Raw genomic sequence first — 20,996 nt, 5'->3', positions numbered from 1 at the left:
GAGACGATTTTAGAATCTTTTGACTACTAGCCCAGACAACCAGACCTTTAACACAAAAAATTAGCAATATAGTTGCTACATCTAGATCCCACCATCTGTTCAAATTAATCTCTACCATCCCTTCCTCCTTTAATATTCATGATGTTTTTGTTTCAATGCTTTCTAAAAAATAAATAAATAAATAAAGATTTATTATGTATTCTTCCTCATCACAGCTTCACTCCTGCAATACATGCAGTTGTGGTTTGTCATCATTCATGTTTTAAAAGGTTCTGAAAAATCAATCATGTTCTCAAGATACAAAGATCTCCTCGGGCATTACCAGCAAAAGTATTTTAAGCATGCATAAAAAAAGAAGTAAATATCTTCATTTAAAACTGAAATCAGAAGAACTAATAAAAAAAGAAAACTATGAATAAAAAATAATTCAAAACAAAGAGAAAGACATACCCCGACAAAGTCATAAACTCCTGCTCCTCCTTCCCAAGTAGGAAAAAATGTAGCAAGAAAAAGCATCTATAAAACAGCAAAAACATTTATTATCCCAGAACAGACATTTATAATCATTTTGTATTTTTGAGTGAAATCTTACTTTGCAGAGTTGGACAAACAAGTAAGTTGCACCAGCTTGGACGCATCTCCAGAAGGCGTTATACTCTGAGCTAAGCATTTAACACATAAACTCAGAGTTATATTTTGTTCATGACATGTTGTTTGGAAAATTAAGCACAAAAATGCACCAAAATTATCTAAATGAAGGGTTTACTTAATGATCAACACAAAACAAATCTAAGGGGATTACATAAACTGTCTCCCAAAACCTGAGAATGCTAAGAAGATTATTACTAAAGAATGTACAGCTCACAGCCATATGTTACTGCAGGGCTGCCATTAAACAAGTAACAAATAAAACACATTGATCCTTCATTTATAACTGAATATTTTCTTTGCTGGAAAAAAATCTATGTGTGATCACATAGTATTTCAATTATACTCACAGGCCACTGCATTTGTATGTTATAAAGTATGGAAAGTAGGCCAAGGCAAAGCAGTTTCCAAAGTGAAAAAGTGTCATGATGTCTGGTCACAAAACTCAGATCTCTGTAAAGATGAAGAAAAAAATAATATTTATTTTACCAAGTCCAAGTTACCAATTTAATTAAACTACTTAAACACATTTTGTAGAATAATTGCCTTAAATGAAAAGAGCAGTGATGTGCAGTTCTACAAGGATGTTATTTTTCCGTTATTAAAAGAAGAAAAGAAAAAGCAACACAAAAGACAAATGGATGACAGAAATAAAAAGCTTTAAGCTGTTAGATTAATATGTATTAAAGTGATTGTAAAATGTTGAATTTAAGGTTTGATAAATATGTGTCAGAATATCATTCATCTTCGTAAATGTCTAACTGTATCAAAAGAAGAAGAAAAGTAACCAATGAATTAAAATAACCTAGACTTAAGATTAGAAGGATAAGCATTGATGCTAACACAGACAGAAAGAGCTAGCACGGTTTTCTTTCTTATTTTTCACCACACGGAGAAAATTATAATAAAAGTTATTTTACTTAAACAAGCAGTGGATCTCTGTGACACAGATTTGAAATTAACAAACATAAAATAATAACTTACAGCGCCGAGGGTCAAAAATGGTAAAACTCGCTGCCTCGTCTCTACACTTGACAGCGAACGGAAACGAGTTTGGTCCTACTTTGAAATGTGTCCGACAACCAACGGTGACCGAACAAAATGTTCCGCAAGGAATGCTTTTCATCGCTGTTATACGTGTGACCCAATTTAAGCTGTATTTATTTATTTATTTGTTCATTTTTGCTAAAAATTACAGTGTCCAAATAGATTTCAAGTTTTCTATAATTTTAAAAAATAATTAAAGAAATATTTTACTTGATTTCTTGTGATCAGAGACTTTTAATTATTGATGGAATGTAGGATAGAATTATACAATCCTTTCAATTATCTTACCATCTGGAATAAATGACACAGCAACTTTCTTTTAACTGTTTTTTTGTTCTTACCAAGCACGAAAATAAATAAATATATTTTTTTAAATTCTTAAAATAATGCTAATAATAAAAAATAAAAAAAACATTTAATTCAAGCACCAGAGAAAACAATTTAACCATTAAACCAAAATTACCGAGATTTGGTTTAGTCTCCAATGCCATAATCAACAATATCTTTTGGCAAAAAGGCAACAGATTCCCAATAGGTGACTGGTGAGGCATCAAAGTCAGGGGACCCGTTTGTGGTTGCTGGAGAAAAAGGCTGCAAGGCAGACATATAATACGTCGCTGATGTCAAGAAGCTGCTTTAGAGATGCTGGCTGGTCTGCTAGTTTCCTACAAGACTTACGCACAGGAAAGTCAGCTGTCAATGCAGCGGGTGGATCTGACAGACAGTCTGGCTCTGAAATGGTTATTGACAGCAGTACTGGTATTACCTGGTTTTCTGTCAGATGTTCCTGGACTGGGGGCCCAAGCAGCATCTGTCAGAGCACTATCATACCCATCAGCCTGGCAGACAGCCCTGTGATAGCACAATTTTCTTAAGAATGTGTTTGATGAGGTTTTATTTTAGGATTCAAAGAAATATTAAAACCTAAATACTTTGACTTAAAAGGTAATAGATATAAGTAAAATATCTGTAACTTAATAATACCCCAAGTACTGGAACAAGAGTTCCTGTTGTTTTCTTGCAACTTACTGCTCTTCTAGCATCGGCTGTGTCCTCTCAGCCAGCAGATCCCCATATTTTCAGGTGTTTTATCAATTAAGAGCTTCTGATTCTTCTGTAGACTAAGCACAATCTAAAGAAGATAAGGAAGATTACGTATGGTGATACTAAAACTGAAGCAAGGCCAGATATAGGCATGGGCACAAGATAGTTGTAATGAAAGCCCACACATACAGCAAGGCTATCTGTTTTTCTTGACTTCTTGTGTATAATTAAACTGTAAATTTGATTTATTTTTATTTGTTTATTTATTCATTTTAAATTATTAACCTGTCTCTAGACAATCCTGGTAAAAAGCTATGTGGATGTTGGATTAAAGACACTAATGTAGTTGTATATCACACTATCACAATTGAATTTCATAAAATATGAGGAAAACACTTTTTGTGATTTAATTCAAATATACAATTTTATCACATTACAAAAAAATGAGGACTTTATATTACAATGTGCCAAATGTGGTTAAGTAAATCAAAACAATTTAAAAAGAAATAACAAAATAGGTTTTAAAGAAATGTTCTGTCTTCTAAAACCACATACATATTGTATCTGTAAGGAAACTAGTCTTACCTAAGTTTCATTTAAATGCCATTTGTGCGTTTGTTTAACCAAGCTAATTTGTTTGCCTCTTTCTTAAGAAAACAAAAAGTAAATCGCATTAATGCCTTATTCAAATGTCATGACACAGGTTGTTTTTTTTTTACGTTCTCGTAGATTAAAGTTGACCACATTTCTAATTGAAAGCTGGCTCAAACAGAGTCACTAATCTTTACTAATCAGCAACTAACAGACATGATTCACACTCAAAATGGTAAATAAATATTTCCAAATAATAAATGATTTTCATTATTATGCCTTCCATTACGACTTCTAAAGAACTTCCCGTTGCACAGACGCTTTGATAACCAGTCGTCTAGTTCATGTGTTTCAGGGGAGGTTCAGTTCTCTACTTCAGTGCTAGCACAGATGAAATTTCTTCTCTCAGAGCAGTCCCTGGTCATCCATTCGTCTGTGCCGTTTTTGGAGACAGCCCCGCAGAATTTCCACTGGGCCGGGCACTTTGACAGCATGTCCTGTTCGCTGACTGTGCTGCCATCCGACCAAAACCAATTGTCTCCCAAGAAACGTAGACCTACCCAAACCTGACAAGCACACAAAGGAGTTATACACATTGCAGTAAAAAGCAATAAAGTTGAAATTTGATTTTATGTTTTTTATTTTTTTTTTAGGGTAAGTGAATGAACTCCAACCTGATCGGTGGTGGCTTTGTAGATCCTGTCTCTGATGTAGCCCTGACTTTGCAACGTCGACAAACTCAGGAGGTCATACTTTAAAGATGATGTTGACAAGCTCCTGCAGTGGTTCAGAGCATCCTCCCAAGTTTTGTTCTCAGTTATCAACAGCAGATTATCGTCAAAACAGATATAAGGAAGGTCTGAGGAACACACTTTATTGTCCCATTTTTTAGAGTTCGAAAGTAAAGCGCCGCACTTTCCAAGAAGCAGCTCTCCAACATCCAGCGTGTTTGACCAGTTTTCACTCTGTGTGACATCATCACCTGTGAGACCTACACCAGTTCTGAGACAAAAAAAAAGATCCTGAGCGTCTTATGAGTAATTTTAAACGCTATAATGCCAAGATACTTACCTTACATTAATCCACCTCCAACCAAAATCCTGAGAATCTTGATGTAGACCTATCCAGACAGCAGAATAATCGTTTTCTTCAAGCCACTCAGCGACGTCGTCCAGATTTACAGTGTTCCAGGTAGCCATATCAACGTGATTCTGTTGGCAGTCTTGCCTTGCATCGTCCCAGCTCTGTCCAGTTTTCTGTAAGTAAACTATTACTTCTAATTTTGCTTCCAAGTGGAGCACAGATGCCAGAAAATAACAGAGAATGAGTCCTGGGCTGCTCTTTTTCTCCATTTTAATTGTGTCATAACCTGAGATAAAATGTGGCTGTAGAAGAGTCACCTCTGTGCTTTTATAGCAGCAGACAAGTCAGTAACAGATGGACACACCTCACCACATCCACCTGACCAGCGGCAGCTCTCCACAAGTGCTGCTGATCTGAGGAGGGATATACTGTGATATACTCCTTATTTGTTAAAAAAAATGTTGATTTCTTTAAATAAGAAGATGTAATTACAGGAAATAAAACGAAAAAAAATGATGGATCTCAATGTCCAATTTTCCATTAAGAAACCTCTCAACTTAGTCCTTTTTTCCCAAAAATGTTACTTATACCTTCAAGAAAACCCATTTTATTTACCTGCTCAAAAGCAGAACAGTATAACAAATCCAGTTAATACATTAAAACTATCTGGGCTTTCTCAAGTCTTCAACTGAACAAAAAAGTTCAAACTTAAATCAACAACACACTTGAACAAATAATCACAGTAGAAGCAAAAATAAAACAGATTTCTATCTTTTTTTTTCTTTCTTGTCCTAACCTTTTCACAGACACACCTGTTGATAATTAAATAATCAACTAATTAGCTGCACCTGTCAAGTGTGTCTATGATTTCCACAAAAACATTCATTTTTATTTAACGATTCATTGTTTATTTTACAATAGAAAGGACATTTTAAGTATAGAATAACGTGTAAAAAAAAAACAAAAAAAAAAACAAAAACAAATTGTCTATCCAACTTTTTTTTTAAGAAAGACAGTAGAAAGTTGTTGAGCTTTGTGTTAGCCTAGTGGTGGGAAAACTTTGACTTGTGGGCCACAAAGGGTTCTAAAATTTGGCAAAAAGACATGGAGCAGAAGCAGATGTGTGCAGTGTTTTGGTAGACCACATCATTAAAGAAAGAAATAACATAGAATCTGGACAAAAATGTGCTTTCATTTTTGTTGAAAAAAATGGAAATACATTATTTTTAAACAGAATGGTTTTTTTTTCAGTTAAAAACTGTGGATTTTGTTCTCAATTTAGTGCCCATTGGGATGATGTCACTCAGGAAAAAATCCAAACTTAGAGAAATGTTGTGTTTATGTGGTGTTGGAATTATCTAAAAAATGATTCAGAAAATACCCATGAACATCAGAAAAACAACAAATCTTCCAACACCACATGAATGAAGATTAACTCTCTGTAATTTGACAAAGGTCAATTTATTTGTGGTGTGTGCTCTCAATGGGGAGACATCAAAACTGCAGGGAAAATACTGTAAAATACTACTAAGGATTACCACCATTAGGAGGACCACTTTGAGGAGCCAGTTAAAATACTTAGCCCACCCCTATGTTAGTCCTTGCATATTCTAGAATCTCCTGACCCAAGACTTTCTTTAAAGTAGAATCAAGTTTATGTCAAGTCATGTTGCTGTAGCAAATGACCACTTATCAATAATCACTTTTCACAAAAATAAAAAAAAAAATAAAAACAGTTCAATATTCCCTGAGTATTTTGACTTTCTTTGCATTATAAAAATGAGAAAAAATGAATCTGAACTGATATTTTGTCTTCCAGTAAAGACGTCTTCATACTTTAAACTAAAAGATGACACGGACAAAGAAAACCAAAAGAAAAACAAGTTGTTCTCCGGTTTTGATTCAAATGTTCATTCAAATCAGCATTTAGGTTCAGATGTAGAAATCAGACTACAGGTAAATGACCACATTTGAATCCTGAACAAAGACTTGGTTTATTTTGGTTCTATCTTTACTCATCTGCCGTATTTAAAGATTCAAAGCGCTGTTTTCAAACCCCGTTACTCTGAATTTGTGCTTGGGTTTTACAATCATGGAGAGCCACCTTACACAGTTTTGCTTTGACGCAGACACATCGGTGCATGTGTTTGAAGGAACGACTTCAAATGCAAAGGCGTTGTTGCATGACCTCATAGGAAAATCCAAACAAATCAAGTCCGAGATCAGTAAAAGAACTGTGGATCAGTACAAGTCAGCCCAACCCTCAGGTATAATTTCCAGATATCTACAGGACTTGTATTAATTTTATAAATATATAAAGACAAATTAATGCCACTGCGGTACATATAAAATTAACAACTCACAGTTTGCATCTGCATAGGTGCACAACATCTCATGTATGTCTTTTGAAAAAGTCTTTGAAAAACTCATCAGGAAATGAGCTTGACGAAGTTGTCATTGAGAGAGAAGCCTCCTCCAGAGTGAATATTATCAATAAAATCAGAGGACACCACCTGGAATAAAAACATTTTAGATTTGTAGAAAATTCTTGCAACAAAAATTTACATTTTTTCAGGAAGACGGTGACTCTTTAACAGAGGTGTGGTCTCAAGTCACATGACTTGGACTTGTGTCAGACTCCAGTCATGAATTTTATTACTTAAAAGTCAACATGGAGTTTCACAGCAGTTACTCGAGACTTGATCTGGCATCTGCTGCACAACGTCCAATCAAATTAGGCCCACATTGGTTTAAGCTGACAATCCAACCAATCAAACTGCAGAAAAAACATTACTCTATTAATTAAAACCAGAGTTTGCCAGTGCTCTTACGTTGTGGTATAAAAGTTATAAGGTTGTCAAAAAAAAAAAACAGTTTGCGGTTTGCAGAACATGCGAATAAAAGGATTATAGACGGACTCAACAACAACCAACTTCATCCAACTCTACATAGACCAGTAAGCTCTGCATGAACGCAGACGCTATTTAACTGACTAACCACTAGCATGAGTTAAATGAATAGCATCAATGAGCTATATAGGCCAGAGGTGGTCTGCTGACCGCTATCAGCCAAATTGGAGTATATTCTCAATAGTGAACTTTATGGCTAATCTTGTAACTTACACCGTTCCCAGTCCACTCCAGCCATGTTGCACCGCCTCAGGTAGGGACCGGCCTATACACAACAAGAATAGATGGCAATGTCGAATCCACACCAAAACTGTTTATAAAAAGTGGACCGTTTGTGTAAATCTTAGTCTGTGTGAATAAAACCACAACCAAGCATCAGGTATGCATTGTGTTTCCTAATTATGCATTTATTTATAGAAAAGTTTGAAATGTCATTCATCTGTTGCACTTTGTATAAAAACATTAATACCACGACCTGGGGCTTATAATCAGAGTTTTTTTTACCCTTTACAATCAGATCAAAATGAAGCCTTTTATGGTAATTTTACTGTATCTGCTAAGCTGTGTCATTGTTTACTGACAAATACCAATATGATGTTGCTCTTTACGTATCTTGGACAATGGTAACAGGTTAGTGTAGAATCTTTGTCAACATAACTCACTGAAAAGGACAGTGAACTTTCTGTTAAGGTTACATTAGGTGGGCATGTAGGCAGGTCAGTGCAGGCTCTCCTGGCTGCTGACTGTAGTAGGATTATTTACTAAAGGTGTTTATTGGTTGGAGATATGATACGTATTCCGATACATATCTCACGGTACGATACATATTGTGATTAATCCCAAGACTTTCAAAAAAAATAATTACAGGCTTTTCTTTTTTTTTCCTGTTAATTCAGATTGTCAAATTAATTTAAGTCTTGTTTTAATGTCATAAACAAATTAAGGAAAAAAAGTTGCATGATTCATTAAAGGTTTGTGAACTATCTTCTTCATTTTCTTTATCTTTAGTGAGCATATAGCTTAAACACTTCAAGTTTAAAGCTAATGATGGTTAAGATGTTTGTCATACATCCAGTTCACGCATGACCCGATTTGTCGATAAAAAATAAACCATCAGCGATATAAAAATAATTGTTTGTGGTAGCCCTAATTTACAATGAGTAAAGAAAGTGTGTCCTCTGCTGGAAGAACTGCTGTAATGCTGACATTCACTGATTTAACAGATGAGGAATGTCGACCAGATTCGCTATTCAGGCCCCTTGTATCATGCGTGAGCTGAAACCTTTGATATTTAATAGTGCGAACAGATACATTGTGGGAAATCTGATGCCAGAAACATCTATGAGTAAACACACAGAGACATGTGAGACAATACATCTGAGAGCATTTCAGAGCATGTTTCAGCTCAGTCCGTCACTGAGGGCCAAGAGGTGACAAATTTCATCTTAATTTATTGGCTCACCTGTTCACAGATCAACTCTGAAACTCTCTGAAAATGTTTCTGTTCATTCTTCTGTTGTAACATCTGAGAGCAGAGAGTCATTCTCTGAAAACCAAAATAACGATGAGCCACCAGCTTCAGCTGAGAGCTTTGCTTTCTGGCTCAGCTCTCTCTTTGCCACAACGGAGGGCAGGCGCTCTCCCCCCACACACAGAGAGGGCAAACTACTTTCCCCGGTTGAGAACCATGGGCTCAGACTTAGCGGTGATGACCCTCATCCCAGCCGCTTCACATTCGGCTGCAAACCTCTCCAATGTATGTTAGAGGTCCTGGCTCGATGAACCAGATCCCCTCCGGGCCCTGGCTACGGCTAGAAATTCTGTCCATAAAGACTATGAACAGAAACAGTGATGAAGGGCAGCTCTGCCGGAGTCCAACTTGTACCAGAAACAGGTCCGACTCACTGCTGACTGTGCAAACTAAGCTCCTGTTCCGGTCATACAGACCAGAGCAGGATACAGCCCCCGACCTGCACTGAAAACTGTGCCAGCAGAAAACTGCTTAAAACATATGCATAAATGAAATATAATGCAAATACTAAAAAAATTAGACTAAAATTAGAAAGTCGGACTTTTTGAGTGAGGAAAATCACCTTGAAAGGTTAGAAAGATCCATCAAATTTGAGTAAATTCTGTGATTTTGTACATAAATAACAAGCTAGCTGGTTAAACATTAAAAATGTGATAAAACGAATAACTTTTCCTGATTTCAGTCAGAATAAAGACAAACATGGATAACTCCCTTTCTAAACATTATGAGGTAATAGTTGCAAATATAGTTTAAACATTAGATGTCTGTCATTTGAATGCAATTGATATTGCAACCAGATCATCATTATGGTGCAGTCAGCTCACTTCAGTGTCATTTTTTCTCATTAAAATGAGATATTCTGCTTTAAATCCAGGGTATTTTGGCATGTAAATGAAAATAATAATAATTAAATAAAATAAAAATCAGAAATATGTTTTCTTTACAACATGGTTCATGCTTTTCTCTCAAACTGTTAAATTATTGTAATTAAATGTACATAAAGTTCCTCAAAAAAGACTAAGTGAGATTTAAAAATGTAGTATTGAGGTGTAAATTACCCAGGTGTCTGTTGCAGACAGATTTTCTTTTTTGTGTGTAAATCACTATGTATTGTTTGTCTGAGGTTATAGCTATTACAGGTAGGATTTATGTCTCAAAGCAGGAGCAAAAACATTTTCTAGTTTCTTTTAACATTAATATCTCCATCATTATTGGTCTAATTACATGTCTGACTTTTTTCTGCAGTACAACAACAAACCACTAGATGGCTTCAAAGTCTCAAAATCTAATCCATTAGTAGATCTCTATTAGAAATGCTGTGATCTATAGGCATTATACCAGAATATTGCAGAGAAAACTAAACAGCTGGTGATGGACTTTTACACTCTGCTACTGCTGAACATCCTGGGAAAAACACTGACAGAGTGGATTCATACCTGGTTGAATAAAAACTGGTCACATAACACTGATACAGGAAGGAGCAGAGCAGTCTTTGGGTTATGGGTTTTTTGTAGTCAAGTACCATTTCTAAAACATGTTATGACTCTCGTGGCCATTTTTATTGAATCTCCTGGAGAATTTCAGCAGCAGACAGGAGGCTGAAGGAGCTGGTCAGGAGGGCCAGCTTCATCTTTAGGATTAAGGTGGGAGAAAAGAGGATGGTAACAAAGCTTTCTTCTGCGTCAGCTATCAGTCGCTTTCTGTATGGTTTTGTAAACATGTCACATTTCTAGTTTTATTTAAGCGTATATATTGTCTTTAACTGTAACACTATAAAATGGACATTTTCCAATTAACTAAAGGCTGTTTAATCATGAAAAAACAGAGTCATCTTGAGGTTTTTTCAAACTTTATTTCTTGGTCTCGTTAAACTTTAAAGCAGGATCACACAAGGCCTGCCTTTCAACTTCCTCCTTCCACTGGTGAATAAGCTTTTAAAACACAACGACAGTGAGATGGATACAGTAGTCACCACAGAACTCAGTCATAACAACATCTAGAGGGGCAGAAGGAGCTTTAACGGGGCACACGGACACAAAACACTTTTACCAACCGGTCGCCTCGTAATGAAAAAGGAAGAGACAGATGAACTCAAAACATTCAAACACTGTTGCTGCCGCCTACATATACTGTAGTAGAGCTAAGGGCGGGGACGCTATGACTTGGCTATGGGTGGGCTGGTGTGTAAAAGAGCAGGGAGGTAATGAGGAGGGTTGGGGTGGTCCCTTTCCTAACTTCCTTTCTGGGCAGGAAGTGTCTACTCCTTGGAGTGCATGTACAGCAGCAGGTCAGCCACGCGGTTGCTGTAGCCATACTCATTGTCATACCTTTAAAGGAAGACGGAAAAAAGAAAAGAAGAAATTAGTCTCACTTTCTTAAATTAGCTTAAACGTATCTTGGAAAAAACTCTTGGAAAAACTCACCAGGAAATGAGCTTGACGAAGTTGTCGTTAAGAGAGATGCCTGCTCCAGCATCAAAGATGGAAGAGTGAGTGTCACCAATGAAATCAGAGGACACCACCTGGAATCCAAAACAAACCACATTTCAACACTCTTGCAGCAAAAAAAAATCACATTTTATCAGGAAGATGGTGACTTCTTCATGTAAAAACCGTACCTGGTCTTCAGTGTATCCCAGCACACCCTTCATGGGTCCATGCGCAGCCTTCTTAACGGCCTCCTTAATCTCACCATAAGATGCGGGCTTGGACAGGCGGCATGTTAGATCCACCACAGACACATCAGCCACTGGCACCCTGAACGCCATACCTGTCAGCTTTCTAAAGACACAAACACATCAAAAATTAGTCCAAGTTAAATCCTCTGTAAAGGAATCTATCACAAATCTATTGTCATGTGTTTGACAAACCCGTTGAGAGCAGGGATGACTTTGCCCACTGCTTTGGCAGCACCAGTGGAAGCTGGAATGATGTTTGCGTGCGCACCACGTCCATCACGCCAGGCCTTGGCGCTGGGACCGTCCACTGTCTTCTGAGTGGCTGTGTACGCATGGACTGTAGTCTGCAGAGGGGTAGAGGTACAATCTCATCAAATAGGACAAAGGAAAAGCAAGCGCTCTGTAAGAACTTGAGTGGGACAGGTTTACGGTGACCTACCATGAGGGCCTCCTCAATGCCAAAGTTATCGTGAATGACTTTAGCCAGGGGGGCCAGGCAGTTAGTGGTACAGGAAGCATTGCTGTAAACACGAGAAAAAAATGTACATAAGATAAATATGAATTTTGTTTATTTACTTCTAAAAAATACACAACACAAGTTCAGCTAAAAGAGAAAGTAAAAGATTACCTGACGATGGTCATGCTGGAGGGGTCGTATTTGTCTTCGTTGACTCCCATGACAAACATTGGAGCGTCGGGTGAGGGGGCAGACACGACCACGCGCTGTGCCCCACCCTGGATGTGAAGCTGTTCCGGACAGAGGTAGATGACAAGTCAGAGGCGAGACTTTTGGAAACGTTTGTGTTCTGACCAGTGTGTGTTTGTGTACATACTGAAGCCTTTTCCACACTGAGAAACACTCCAGTGGACTCCACTACGTATTTGGCTCCAGCGCTGCCCCAGGGGATCTCAGCTGGCTTCATGCTAAGAACGAAACAGCAAAATCCTTGAATGTGCGGTAAACCACTTCCAGAGGAGGTCTGGGTTTAGATTAGACCAAGAGAAATCACTGCCATCTACTGTTAGTCAACTACCTAAATCTCTAAAATATTTTAAGCAGCTTCTCTTTAACACCTAAAAATGAAAACGTCTGGACTAAATAAACCAACACGACTTACCTTTGGAAGACAGAGATGGCGTTCCCATCGACGATCAGCTTGCCGTCCTCGTGGGACACTTCTCCGTGGTAACGTCCATGAGTGGAATCATATTTGAACATATAGACCTGAAAACATGAGAGGAACGCTTTATGTCATTACAAAGACGGTTTGAATGTTTGTAAATATCAAACTCCTTTTTTCAGCGATCAGGAAATTCTCACCATGTACTGCAGGTCAATGAAGGGGTCGTTGATGGCCACAACTTTGATGCCTTTCTGGAGGCAGGCCCTCAGGACCAGGCGGCCAATGCGGCCAAAGCTGCAGACAGACACAGATTACATAACAGTGACTTTGGGAACGGCAGAGAAGCGCTCTCAAAATGTCAAACCGCCCCCTGGGAACTGCTACACATTTTTTTCAGACACCATCTGTGAAAACAGTTTGTGTTCCCAAATGATGTGTCCACAAGGTGGCAGTGTGGGCAAAATTAATGATTATTTACATCACAATAGGACATCATACAATCTGCAGCAGAAAACTACCACCTGAATTGACATATGCATCCTTTTGATATCATCATGACTAAGCAAAAAAGTTAACAGCTAATCTGAAGTGGTGCTGAGATTTTTAACTCTTTAAAAATCAATTTCCAGTGTTTACATATAATGGTGTATTAATTCCTCTTCAGAAGCATTCATCAAGCCTCTCTGCTCATCAATCAACATCCTGCCTAAAACAGTAAAAGTGTTAACTAACCCATTGATTCCAACATGGAGGTCTGCCATGACTGCTGTAGCTTAGGTGGAGTGGAGGTCTCTGGAAAAAAAACATCAATTACATTAGAAAGATGGTAAAATACCATGTTTATAGTATTTCATATGACTTTTCTTTGGTGATTCAGGCCCAAATGTGCTTTACAGTCACAGCCTCATTCGTCCACACATTCACACGCTGATGTGGATCCACTTCCATTCATGGTGCCGACCTAAGCCACCAGGAACTATGTGAGATTTAGTTAGTTTAGTGTTTGGTTTTAACTGAACACCTATTAAATAATTAAAGTTCTAGAAAATGTGTTGAACCTGAAGATTCAAAGAACTATAAAACTGCAACCACTGGTGTATCAAACTAAACAAGAAACTGAAATATAAACTTTAGATACAAGTTAAAGTGGGCATCCTTTGCTTTCTATTTCATGTTGTTTATCCAGTTTTAATGTTATAAATGTTTCTGATTTTTTTTAAAACAGCCACTTCTGCATTTAGATGCAAACATGTTATAAAGTGGTATGTCAAACATGTGTCATAGAGTCACAAAGTGGTGTTCAAATGTGATTTAAACACAAAAGATGTTCATCAGGAGCTATGAATAAACAAAAATGAGGACGTGACTGTGTGAAGCCTCTGTATGGAGAACCTCTAACTGTGTGTTTTATGGGCATGTGGCACAGAGAGGTGCTGAGTCACAAGGAGGCAAGCTGGAGGAAAAAAAAATGGCAGAGGCAATGCAATAGAAAGCGAGTTGCCTGTAAAGTTTCTGAGACCTGCTAGGACCTGTCTGCCACCTGGGTAGATGTGTGGACTTGGCCATTACGCTAAACTATGCAACCTGGCTTCGCCTCTGCCTTCCTCTCCCAGCTGCTAGCTCCTCCTCTTCCTCCTTCACTGAAGTTCCTCACAGGAGGCTCGTAAGGATTGCTTTTGTATGACAGAGGGCGGGGTTCTGACCTTACATGATGAAAGCACTGAGGTTGTGCTGTTTGTAATAAATCTCAAGAATCTATGATTTTTGTGGCAAAGAAACACTAAATCTGTGTCATTACTTTAGACATTTAGACTGGTGAGTCTTCGTTGAGAAAGAATTAATCCAGACCTGTCTGGATTTCTAACCACGCTGCCAAAACAGATACGTAAAAATGGGAAAAAAGGCAGTTTAGCTGCTTGGCGGTGGCAGAGTCTGAGTATTGGCGTCAGGTGCAGGCAAAGCAGGTGAGTGTAAACCCCGATTGCCCTTGGATCTGACTGGTTGTCATTTTAAAGGGCTTTAATCTCCTAATCTGTAGCGCGTGTGGGCACGTGTTCCTCACCAGAGAACAGGCTGTCAATCTGGTAAAAGGCATTGTAGGAAGACTGGAAATAGCCGACAGGAAGTCAGATTAGGGACCGCCGTCTTTTAAATAGTGGACCTACGTGGATTATTCAATTCCAAATATGATCCCTCCATTGGGATCTATTGCAGGATTAATGGTTACACCTGTCGGATTTGGTTATAAATAGAAACTTTAGCGTAGATTTAGGATAAAAAAATGGTGGTGCTGCCTTGTTTCCAGTACTTTCCATTCAGAAAAAGGCATCTTGTTTACTGCGGGTAGCATCTATAACCGAGCAGAATGACCGCAGCAGCTTTTCATATCAGTGAGAACATCATTCAGCATCGACCCTCTAGGTTTGACCTCTCCTCCTTCCTTCACCTCCTTCACTATCCATCCGCCCTGCCTTTTCTCCCCATCTATGACCCCTCTGTTAGTGTTCTCTGCACGCATCAGCTGCCCCTGACTTTCCAAAACAAAATGGCTGCCATCCTGACAAATGACACCCGAGTGATCCTTTTTTCTACAGGAGGTGGAAATTTCCACAGGCCATGGTGAAGGCATTTAAGGGCAAAACCAGTGAGACTAAAGCTCAGCTGGCTTCTTTGCTTCACCTTTATTAGGTTTAACATACTGTGGCAAGTGCAGCAAGACAGGAGAATTTCTTTTGGCCTCATTTCCCTGCACATATTTAGCAAACTTCTGCCTTGTCACTGTTGGAGGGATGAATCTGGTAGGATCAAGGGAGGAACAGTTGGAAGATCGATGGTTAAAAAGCTGCAGAGTGTAACTGGAATTCATCATTTCCCTCCCAAAATTATCACACTATTTTTAAAGCATCTTGATAAAAAGATGCCTGCAAGTGCCTCAAACTACATTAGAAAATGCCTTTCGCCTTACTTACGATGTTACCACAAAAGCAAATCCAAAGCAAATGAAATGCTTTAGGGACTCAGCTCCTAAATCAGCAAGGACAGACAAAATAAAAGCCTGCAGACAGATAACAGTGAGATGTTGCTTATACTAATAATACCATTGCAGCCTGTGAAGGGGAAGGCAAATGTTTGCACACAAACTAACATACTTTCATCCAGTCTTAGAGCCAGTTTCTAGATGCTTCTAAATCTGCATCTAGAAAATAAAAAAGTTGAGCAGGTCTTTTGTGGCCTCAGAACTCAGTGTAAACTGAAGACCCTTGGTTTGGGCATTCAACACACACTTTTTGGCAGCGATAACACACATGCCATAGCTCACAGAGAGAGTATTGTGCCGAGTGGAGCAGAAGAGGGTAGAGAGGCAGCATTTGGTGAACTGCAGCCTGCAATCTGGTAACTCTCTGGAAAATGAAAGGATGAAGAGAAAATACTCTTTCGTTACAGCATGTACTTAGATTTTGATATGTCTAAAGATTCAAGATGACTTCTTTAGTAGATTTCAATTTTGTATCTCATAGTAGATGAGTCTGGTGGAGGCAAAATGACATTTCTGTTTGTTTGACATGCTTTAAACCAAAAATATTTACTTTTTTTGGCTCATTTTAATAGCTAATGTTCTTTATTTCAGACTCTGAAAGCTGGAGTTTTATTCAGTCATTCCACACACTTCCCCTAAATCTACCCTGATCATTAAAATGCAGCACCTCCGGCCCCGTTTGCAGCTATTCTTTGTCTACTGGCCCCTTTAATTTAACTGAACTGCACTCCCTTCCCCCCCTGAGCTGTGGCCCATATTTTTTTAAGCACAAACGCCCAGTGCGATGGTTGGGGTGAACTGCTAGGGGGAAGGAAGGACGGCTCATAACCAGTCGATCAGAAATGCACAGATGATGGGCTGCATTGTGAGCTAGAATCCCAGAGGAATGAGGCAATCGTGACACAGCATTTCACTTTTTTTTTTTTTTTGTGCATGAACATCCTGATTCTGCAATAACTCAACGGGGATGTTTGGACAATAATAACTTGAGGCATTTCCTTTTAAGGGAGTAAATTCAGAGCGGTAAAGAAGACTCCATATTCAGACAGGAATCCCTACATTCCTGCAGGGGAAGTTTGTTTTTAAAGCAAATCCGTAGCTGCTTCCTCTCCGTTCGCTTGGCTCACACTTATGAAACAATTTCAAAATGGACACAACCGAAATCAAGTTCACTGACTTTCTCCAACATGCAAGTCTCTCTCCTTCCTCCACCCTTCTTTCACCATGCTATCTTCACCTTCCCCCTGCTTCCTATTCTGCTGTCACACCCTGGTTCTCTCCAGTGTTTTTCCACTGCAGTGGATCAATGGGGCATAAACACAAGCTTTTCTGATTTAGTCAGTTCTGCCATTTAGGTAACGCCAAAACCTATTAAAGGAAAGTTTTCTATGAGCAACACCTGCTACTTTTCTTCTGCTCATCATGTGACAGAAATGCTGAGGAAGCACTGTGACTGTTTTGTCCTTTTTGAAGGTCTCACCATGAGACATGTCACCACACTGAGTTGAACTAGTCTATCAAACGCCCATCACCATTACATCGTCTGTCAGACTCTTGCAAGCAAAAGCATAACAGCCTATGAGTGGTTTCCTCATGACCTGAATGATAACCCAAAATGGTGAAAACATCTGCAAGATTTACAGCTGATTGTGATGACTTTGTGCTCAATTCCATTCAACTTCCTGAAAATCCACACACAAACCAGGATGTTTAATTTACATGCAGCATTACTACAATATAATGAAACAATACAAGGCTTGTGTATTACTTTGATCACGCCTAAGAAATCAATTTTAATTCACAAGATCAGGATTTACTTTGATTTATGCTTACGTATTGGCTTCCTTTTTTTTGAATGCCATTTAAAAAAAATGTTATTAAAAAAATATTATTAATACTGACTGAATAAAGGTGAACCTTGAAAACATATTGGATAACAATCAAATATTTTTTCATAAAGGATGTATACAAACATTTTTAACCAAAGAGTTGTGGGTAGACTAGAGTCCAGAGGTCTACATCCTGTCCTGTAGACAGATTCATTTCCTAAATGTGGTGAATGTTAGAGCCAAACTGCTGAGTCACTGTGGCTGGTTGTGCTGCAGCTGCATAATTGAGTGGGTCACTCATCCTTCAGGCTAGAATCATATCTGCCATCGTTCAGGGGAAAATGTGGGTTAATCTAAAACACTTCATTACAGTCATATCCAAGTGAAAAGATGAGTCAAATTTGAAAGTTACTGAGAGAACAAACTGACTAAAAATGGAAATACATATTTACTCATAGCAGATTAAAATGCATAAAATGTGAATATGAATAATGATGGAGCCAAAACTTTAAGTAATTAAACAAAAAAGAAATTCAAATGAACTCAGTAGCTAGAATCTTCTTTACTTTGTGGCTTTTCCCTTCAGGGGTAACCACAGCGAATCAGCTTCCTACAGACTCCTACTTAAAAATGATTTAAATAAATTCTAACAGATCAGTTTGCTTCCAGTGCTTAATTTTCAAGATCCCTATATATCAAAATAAACAAAATTGCTTTTAAAATTTGGATTTAAAAGACAAATGGATATTTATTTGACTTTTTTCAATAGTAAATTGATTTTAAACCCATGACAAACAGCAGTAGATAAGAACAAACCACTATCAGATCATTCAGACACATTTAAAATGATATAAAGACACCAAAGCCAACAATTACTTTTGGGAATAATAAGGAACGTAAAAAAGGAATAGGCTAGCTTACAGCAGCCATAAATTGCTAAGTTAAAATAAAAGCAACGTATTAAATAACATTAATGTCAAATTGAAAAAAATACAACTTATAAGCTATTTATTACCAACATATGCAAAGAAAATGTGGCTTTTATTTACTGTGATGGAACTCAAAGGAGTTAGCTGAGCTCATAGCATCACTGATATGTAGCATGAAGATGCTATTCACCTTCTTTTGATAAACTAGTAACGAGTTAACAGGGGTCTAAGCAAGTCTACACAATATCTAGACTCAAAACGTTTGAATTTGAAGGAAACTGAGGCAAACATAACCTCTTTGGGGCCTTTAGTGCCCTTCATCAGCTGCAGTGATGACCTTCATCTGTCAGACATGGCTGCATCTAGCAGAGCAGGCCGTCGCACCTGCATGTTGTGAAGGAAACCCCCACACAGCTAATATATTGTGTTAATGTGATTATATTACAAACCTAACAGAAATAGTCCCGTTTGGTAATTAAAGTTTACGTTGTTATGGGTCTCCGGCTGATTTTGGAGGACGCAGACCTCTTTGCAAACCGCATCAACAGGTCTGTCGAGTCTCGAACCAAACTGCGGCAAAATCATGCGACACTGCGCTGCTCGTGTCCTTCACACTGCCCGGAGGAAGCGTTCGTTTTTAATAAAATGTATGCCTCCTATTAATGTATATGTTCGTTATTTCTTTTTTTTTAACATTTGCGTCACAACGTAAGTCTTCATCACGAAGACCAGAGGAGGCACGTAGCTTTATTTACCCAAACGCACCCTTTAGTTTCACCACGTTAGCAGCGATTTTTGGACATAAACTAGCTAATTAGAGTATTTCTAAGCTCGTTTCTCATTTTAAAAAATCTTACTATGTGTATATATTTTGCAAAAATGCAACCGAATGAACCGTATAACCCTTCGTTTTTTTCCTGCACAAGATTATGCAACATGGAGTCTAATCTACTTCCGCAGATGCAGAATTACGAGCTGCCAAAGTCACGTCACTGGTTTAGAGGAAGACTACATCGCTTCGAATGAATGGATCCCACCGTCTGAATGAACAAACAGGATTTCGCGTTAGCTTGATGAAAAACATAAATATACATTTAATCGTTTCAGAATGTCCGGTTTTCGTCACATGATGCCACTCTGAAGGGTAGCGCAGAATCCCCCCTGCCTGCCTCCAAACTGCTAGGCTTTGCCGCATCCCCTCCCATCCTCCAGCCTAGCTTCCTGCTAGCTAGCATGTAGGAGGGCGCGCGGCTAAACAAGCTAACCATAACTGAAAATAAATATTTTGCGACTTTATAGCATTTGATTGATTACTGTTAATTGATATATTTGCATCATTTTTTTTTCTTTACGATTTACAGTTTAAGACTAATGTATGTTTTAATAAGAACAGCCTCTTGTAACCGATTTTGTTGAATTAAACGTTGAATTTAAGGTTTAGACAGTAAGAACACATTGGTGTTGAAAGAGCTTTTTGATTCCAGTTATAAAAATGTTATCTTACCTTACGGATGATAGTTCTTCAGTCCGAGTGGGCTGTGTTGTGCGCCGCCTTCCGCTTTTATACTCGCTCTTGCTGCGGGGAGCCTGGTCGTCCTAGCAACGTGACGTCATATCATCCTTTGCAATGAGGAGCCATTCGGAACGAGGGACTAGTCACGAGTGTCTTAACGAGTGCCATAGAAGAGTTTGTCACGTTCGTATAAGTTATTTGGGATCACAGGATGGTGAAATGACTGACCATTGATTAGGACGGAAGCTAATGCACTGTACTATTCTGTATGGTCACGCGCACAATACAACCGATGGATGAGAAACAGGCTTTGCAGCTTTAACCATTTCATAATCTCTGGCACAATCGAGTATAGTCACACCCTTAAAAAAACTGTTAAACTTTCTTCTTTAAGGTTATACGGGAGAGTTGCCATCCTCGTGCTTCCCTCTCTCTCCCTCCTCAATGTCACAACAGCATTAGGAAGCCTACGTGATGGAGGACGCGTTCAGGGGCAAGGGGAAATTCCTCAATTGCAAGTTGACCAAAACTGCATCACATCCGGCTTTGGATGATTTCACAAATTTTTTGTCCTTCTTTTCTCTCAGACTTTAAGATAGCAAATGTTTTAATGAAAACATTGTTTGATCCTTAAAACTGATGTTTTTATGCAATAATTTGTCTTTTAAGTTATAACTGGATAATAAAATAAAACGACAGCATTTATCAACATTGCAAGGGGTACACCATTACCTTTATTTAAGTACAGTTTCATCTATTCAAAATTGAAAGTTTTAGTATAAACAATAAACACGAATGACAAAAATCATATCGAAACGTTGCATCATCCATCCAGACTCTTAACCTATGATCATCAGTCCACACGTCGTCATTCATAAACAAAAAGTAACTTCCTCTCTAATGAAAAATAAATAACATACATATACAGTATATCTATAAATATATTTTACTCCCGTTGAATATTGTATTTGAAATATAGTTGTGGCAATTTTCCCGCATCCCCTCATCTAAACCGCATGCAGCAACGCCATCTG

The 20,996-nt window shown here is 38.2% G+C and overlaps 3 protein-coding genes across 3 annotated transcripts in view; all 3 read right to left on the bottom strand.

Moving 5' to 3' along the window:
* The window catches only part of tmem147 (transmembrane protein 147), a 4,429-nt gene extending 2,642 nt beyond the window's left edge, over window positions 1-1,787 (bottom strand). Inside the window, exons 1-4 of the mRNA XM_024268397.2 lie at window positions 1,633-1,787; window positions 999-1,101; window positions 593-662; window positions 451-516 (exon numbers count right to left, since the gene is read on the bottom strand). Coding sequence (XP_024124165.1) covers window positions 451-516; window positions 593-662; window positions 999-1,075 — 213 coding nt within the window. The 5' untranslated portion in view covers window positions 1,076-1,101; window positions 1,633-1,787. The remainder of the gene's footprint in view (window positions 1-450; window positions 517-592; window positions 663-998; window positions 1,102-1,632) is intronic.
* Window positions 1,788-3,124: 1,337 nt separating this feature from the next.
* LOC112143936 (macrophage mannose receptor 1) lies at window positions 3,125-5,756 on the bottom strand. The gene is made up of 3 exons (XM_024268182.2): window positions 4,402-5,756; window positions 4,005-4,332; window positions 3,125-3,896 (listed from the first exon to the last, which is right to left on the bottom strand). Exons 1-3 carry the CDS (start codon window positions 4,680-4,682, stop codon window positions 3,693-3,695), a joined length of 813 nt encoding a protein of 270 aa, XP_024123950.1. The 5' UTR covers window positions 4,683-5,756; the 3' UTR covers window positions 3,125-3,692.
* A 4,929-nt stretch (window positions 5,757-10,685) lies between these two features.
* On the bottom strand, window positions 10,686-20,107 carry gapdhs (glyceraldehyde-3-phosphate dehydrogenase, spermatogenic). Its single transcript, XM_024267351.2, has 11 exons — window positions 19,954-20,107; window positions 13,387-13,446; window positions 12,852-12,948; window positions 12,649-12,755; window positions 12,364-12,454; window positions 12,159-12,277; window positions 11,970-12,051; window positions 11,723-11,874; window positions 11,471-11,633; window positions 11,277-11,374; window positions 10,686-11,180 (listed from the first exon to the last, which is right to left on the bottom strand). Exons 2-11 carry the CDS (start codon window positions 13,413-13,415, stop codon window positions 11,111-11,113), a joined length of 1,008 nt encoding a protein of 335 aa, XP_024123119.1. The 5' UTR covers window positions 13,416-13,446; window positions 19,954-20,107; the 3' UTR covers window positions 10,686-11,110.
* Between the last annotated feature and the right edge of the window lie 889 nt (window positions 20,108-20,996).

This window comes from Oryzias melastigma, linkage group LG16, assembly GCF_002922805.2.
Source record: "Oryzias melastigma strain HK-1 linkage group LG16, ASM292280v2, whole genome shotgun sequence".
In the NCBI taxonomy this organism is placed as follows: Eukaryota; Metazoa; Chordata; class Actinopteri; order Beloniformes; family Adrianichthyidae; genus Oryzias; species Oryzias melastigma.
Note: the sequence above shows the minus strand (reverse complement) of the source record. Positions and strands in the feature narration are given on the sequence as shown.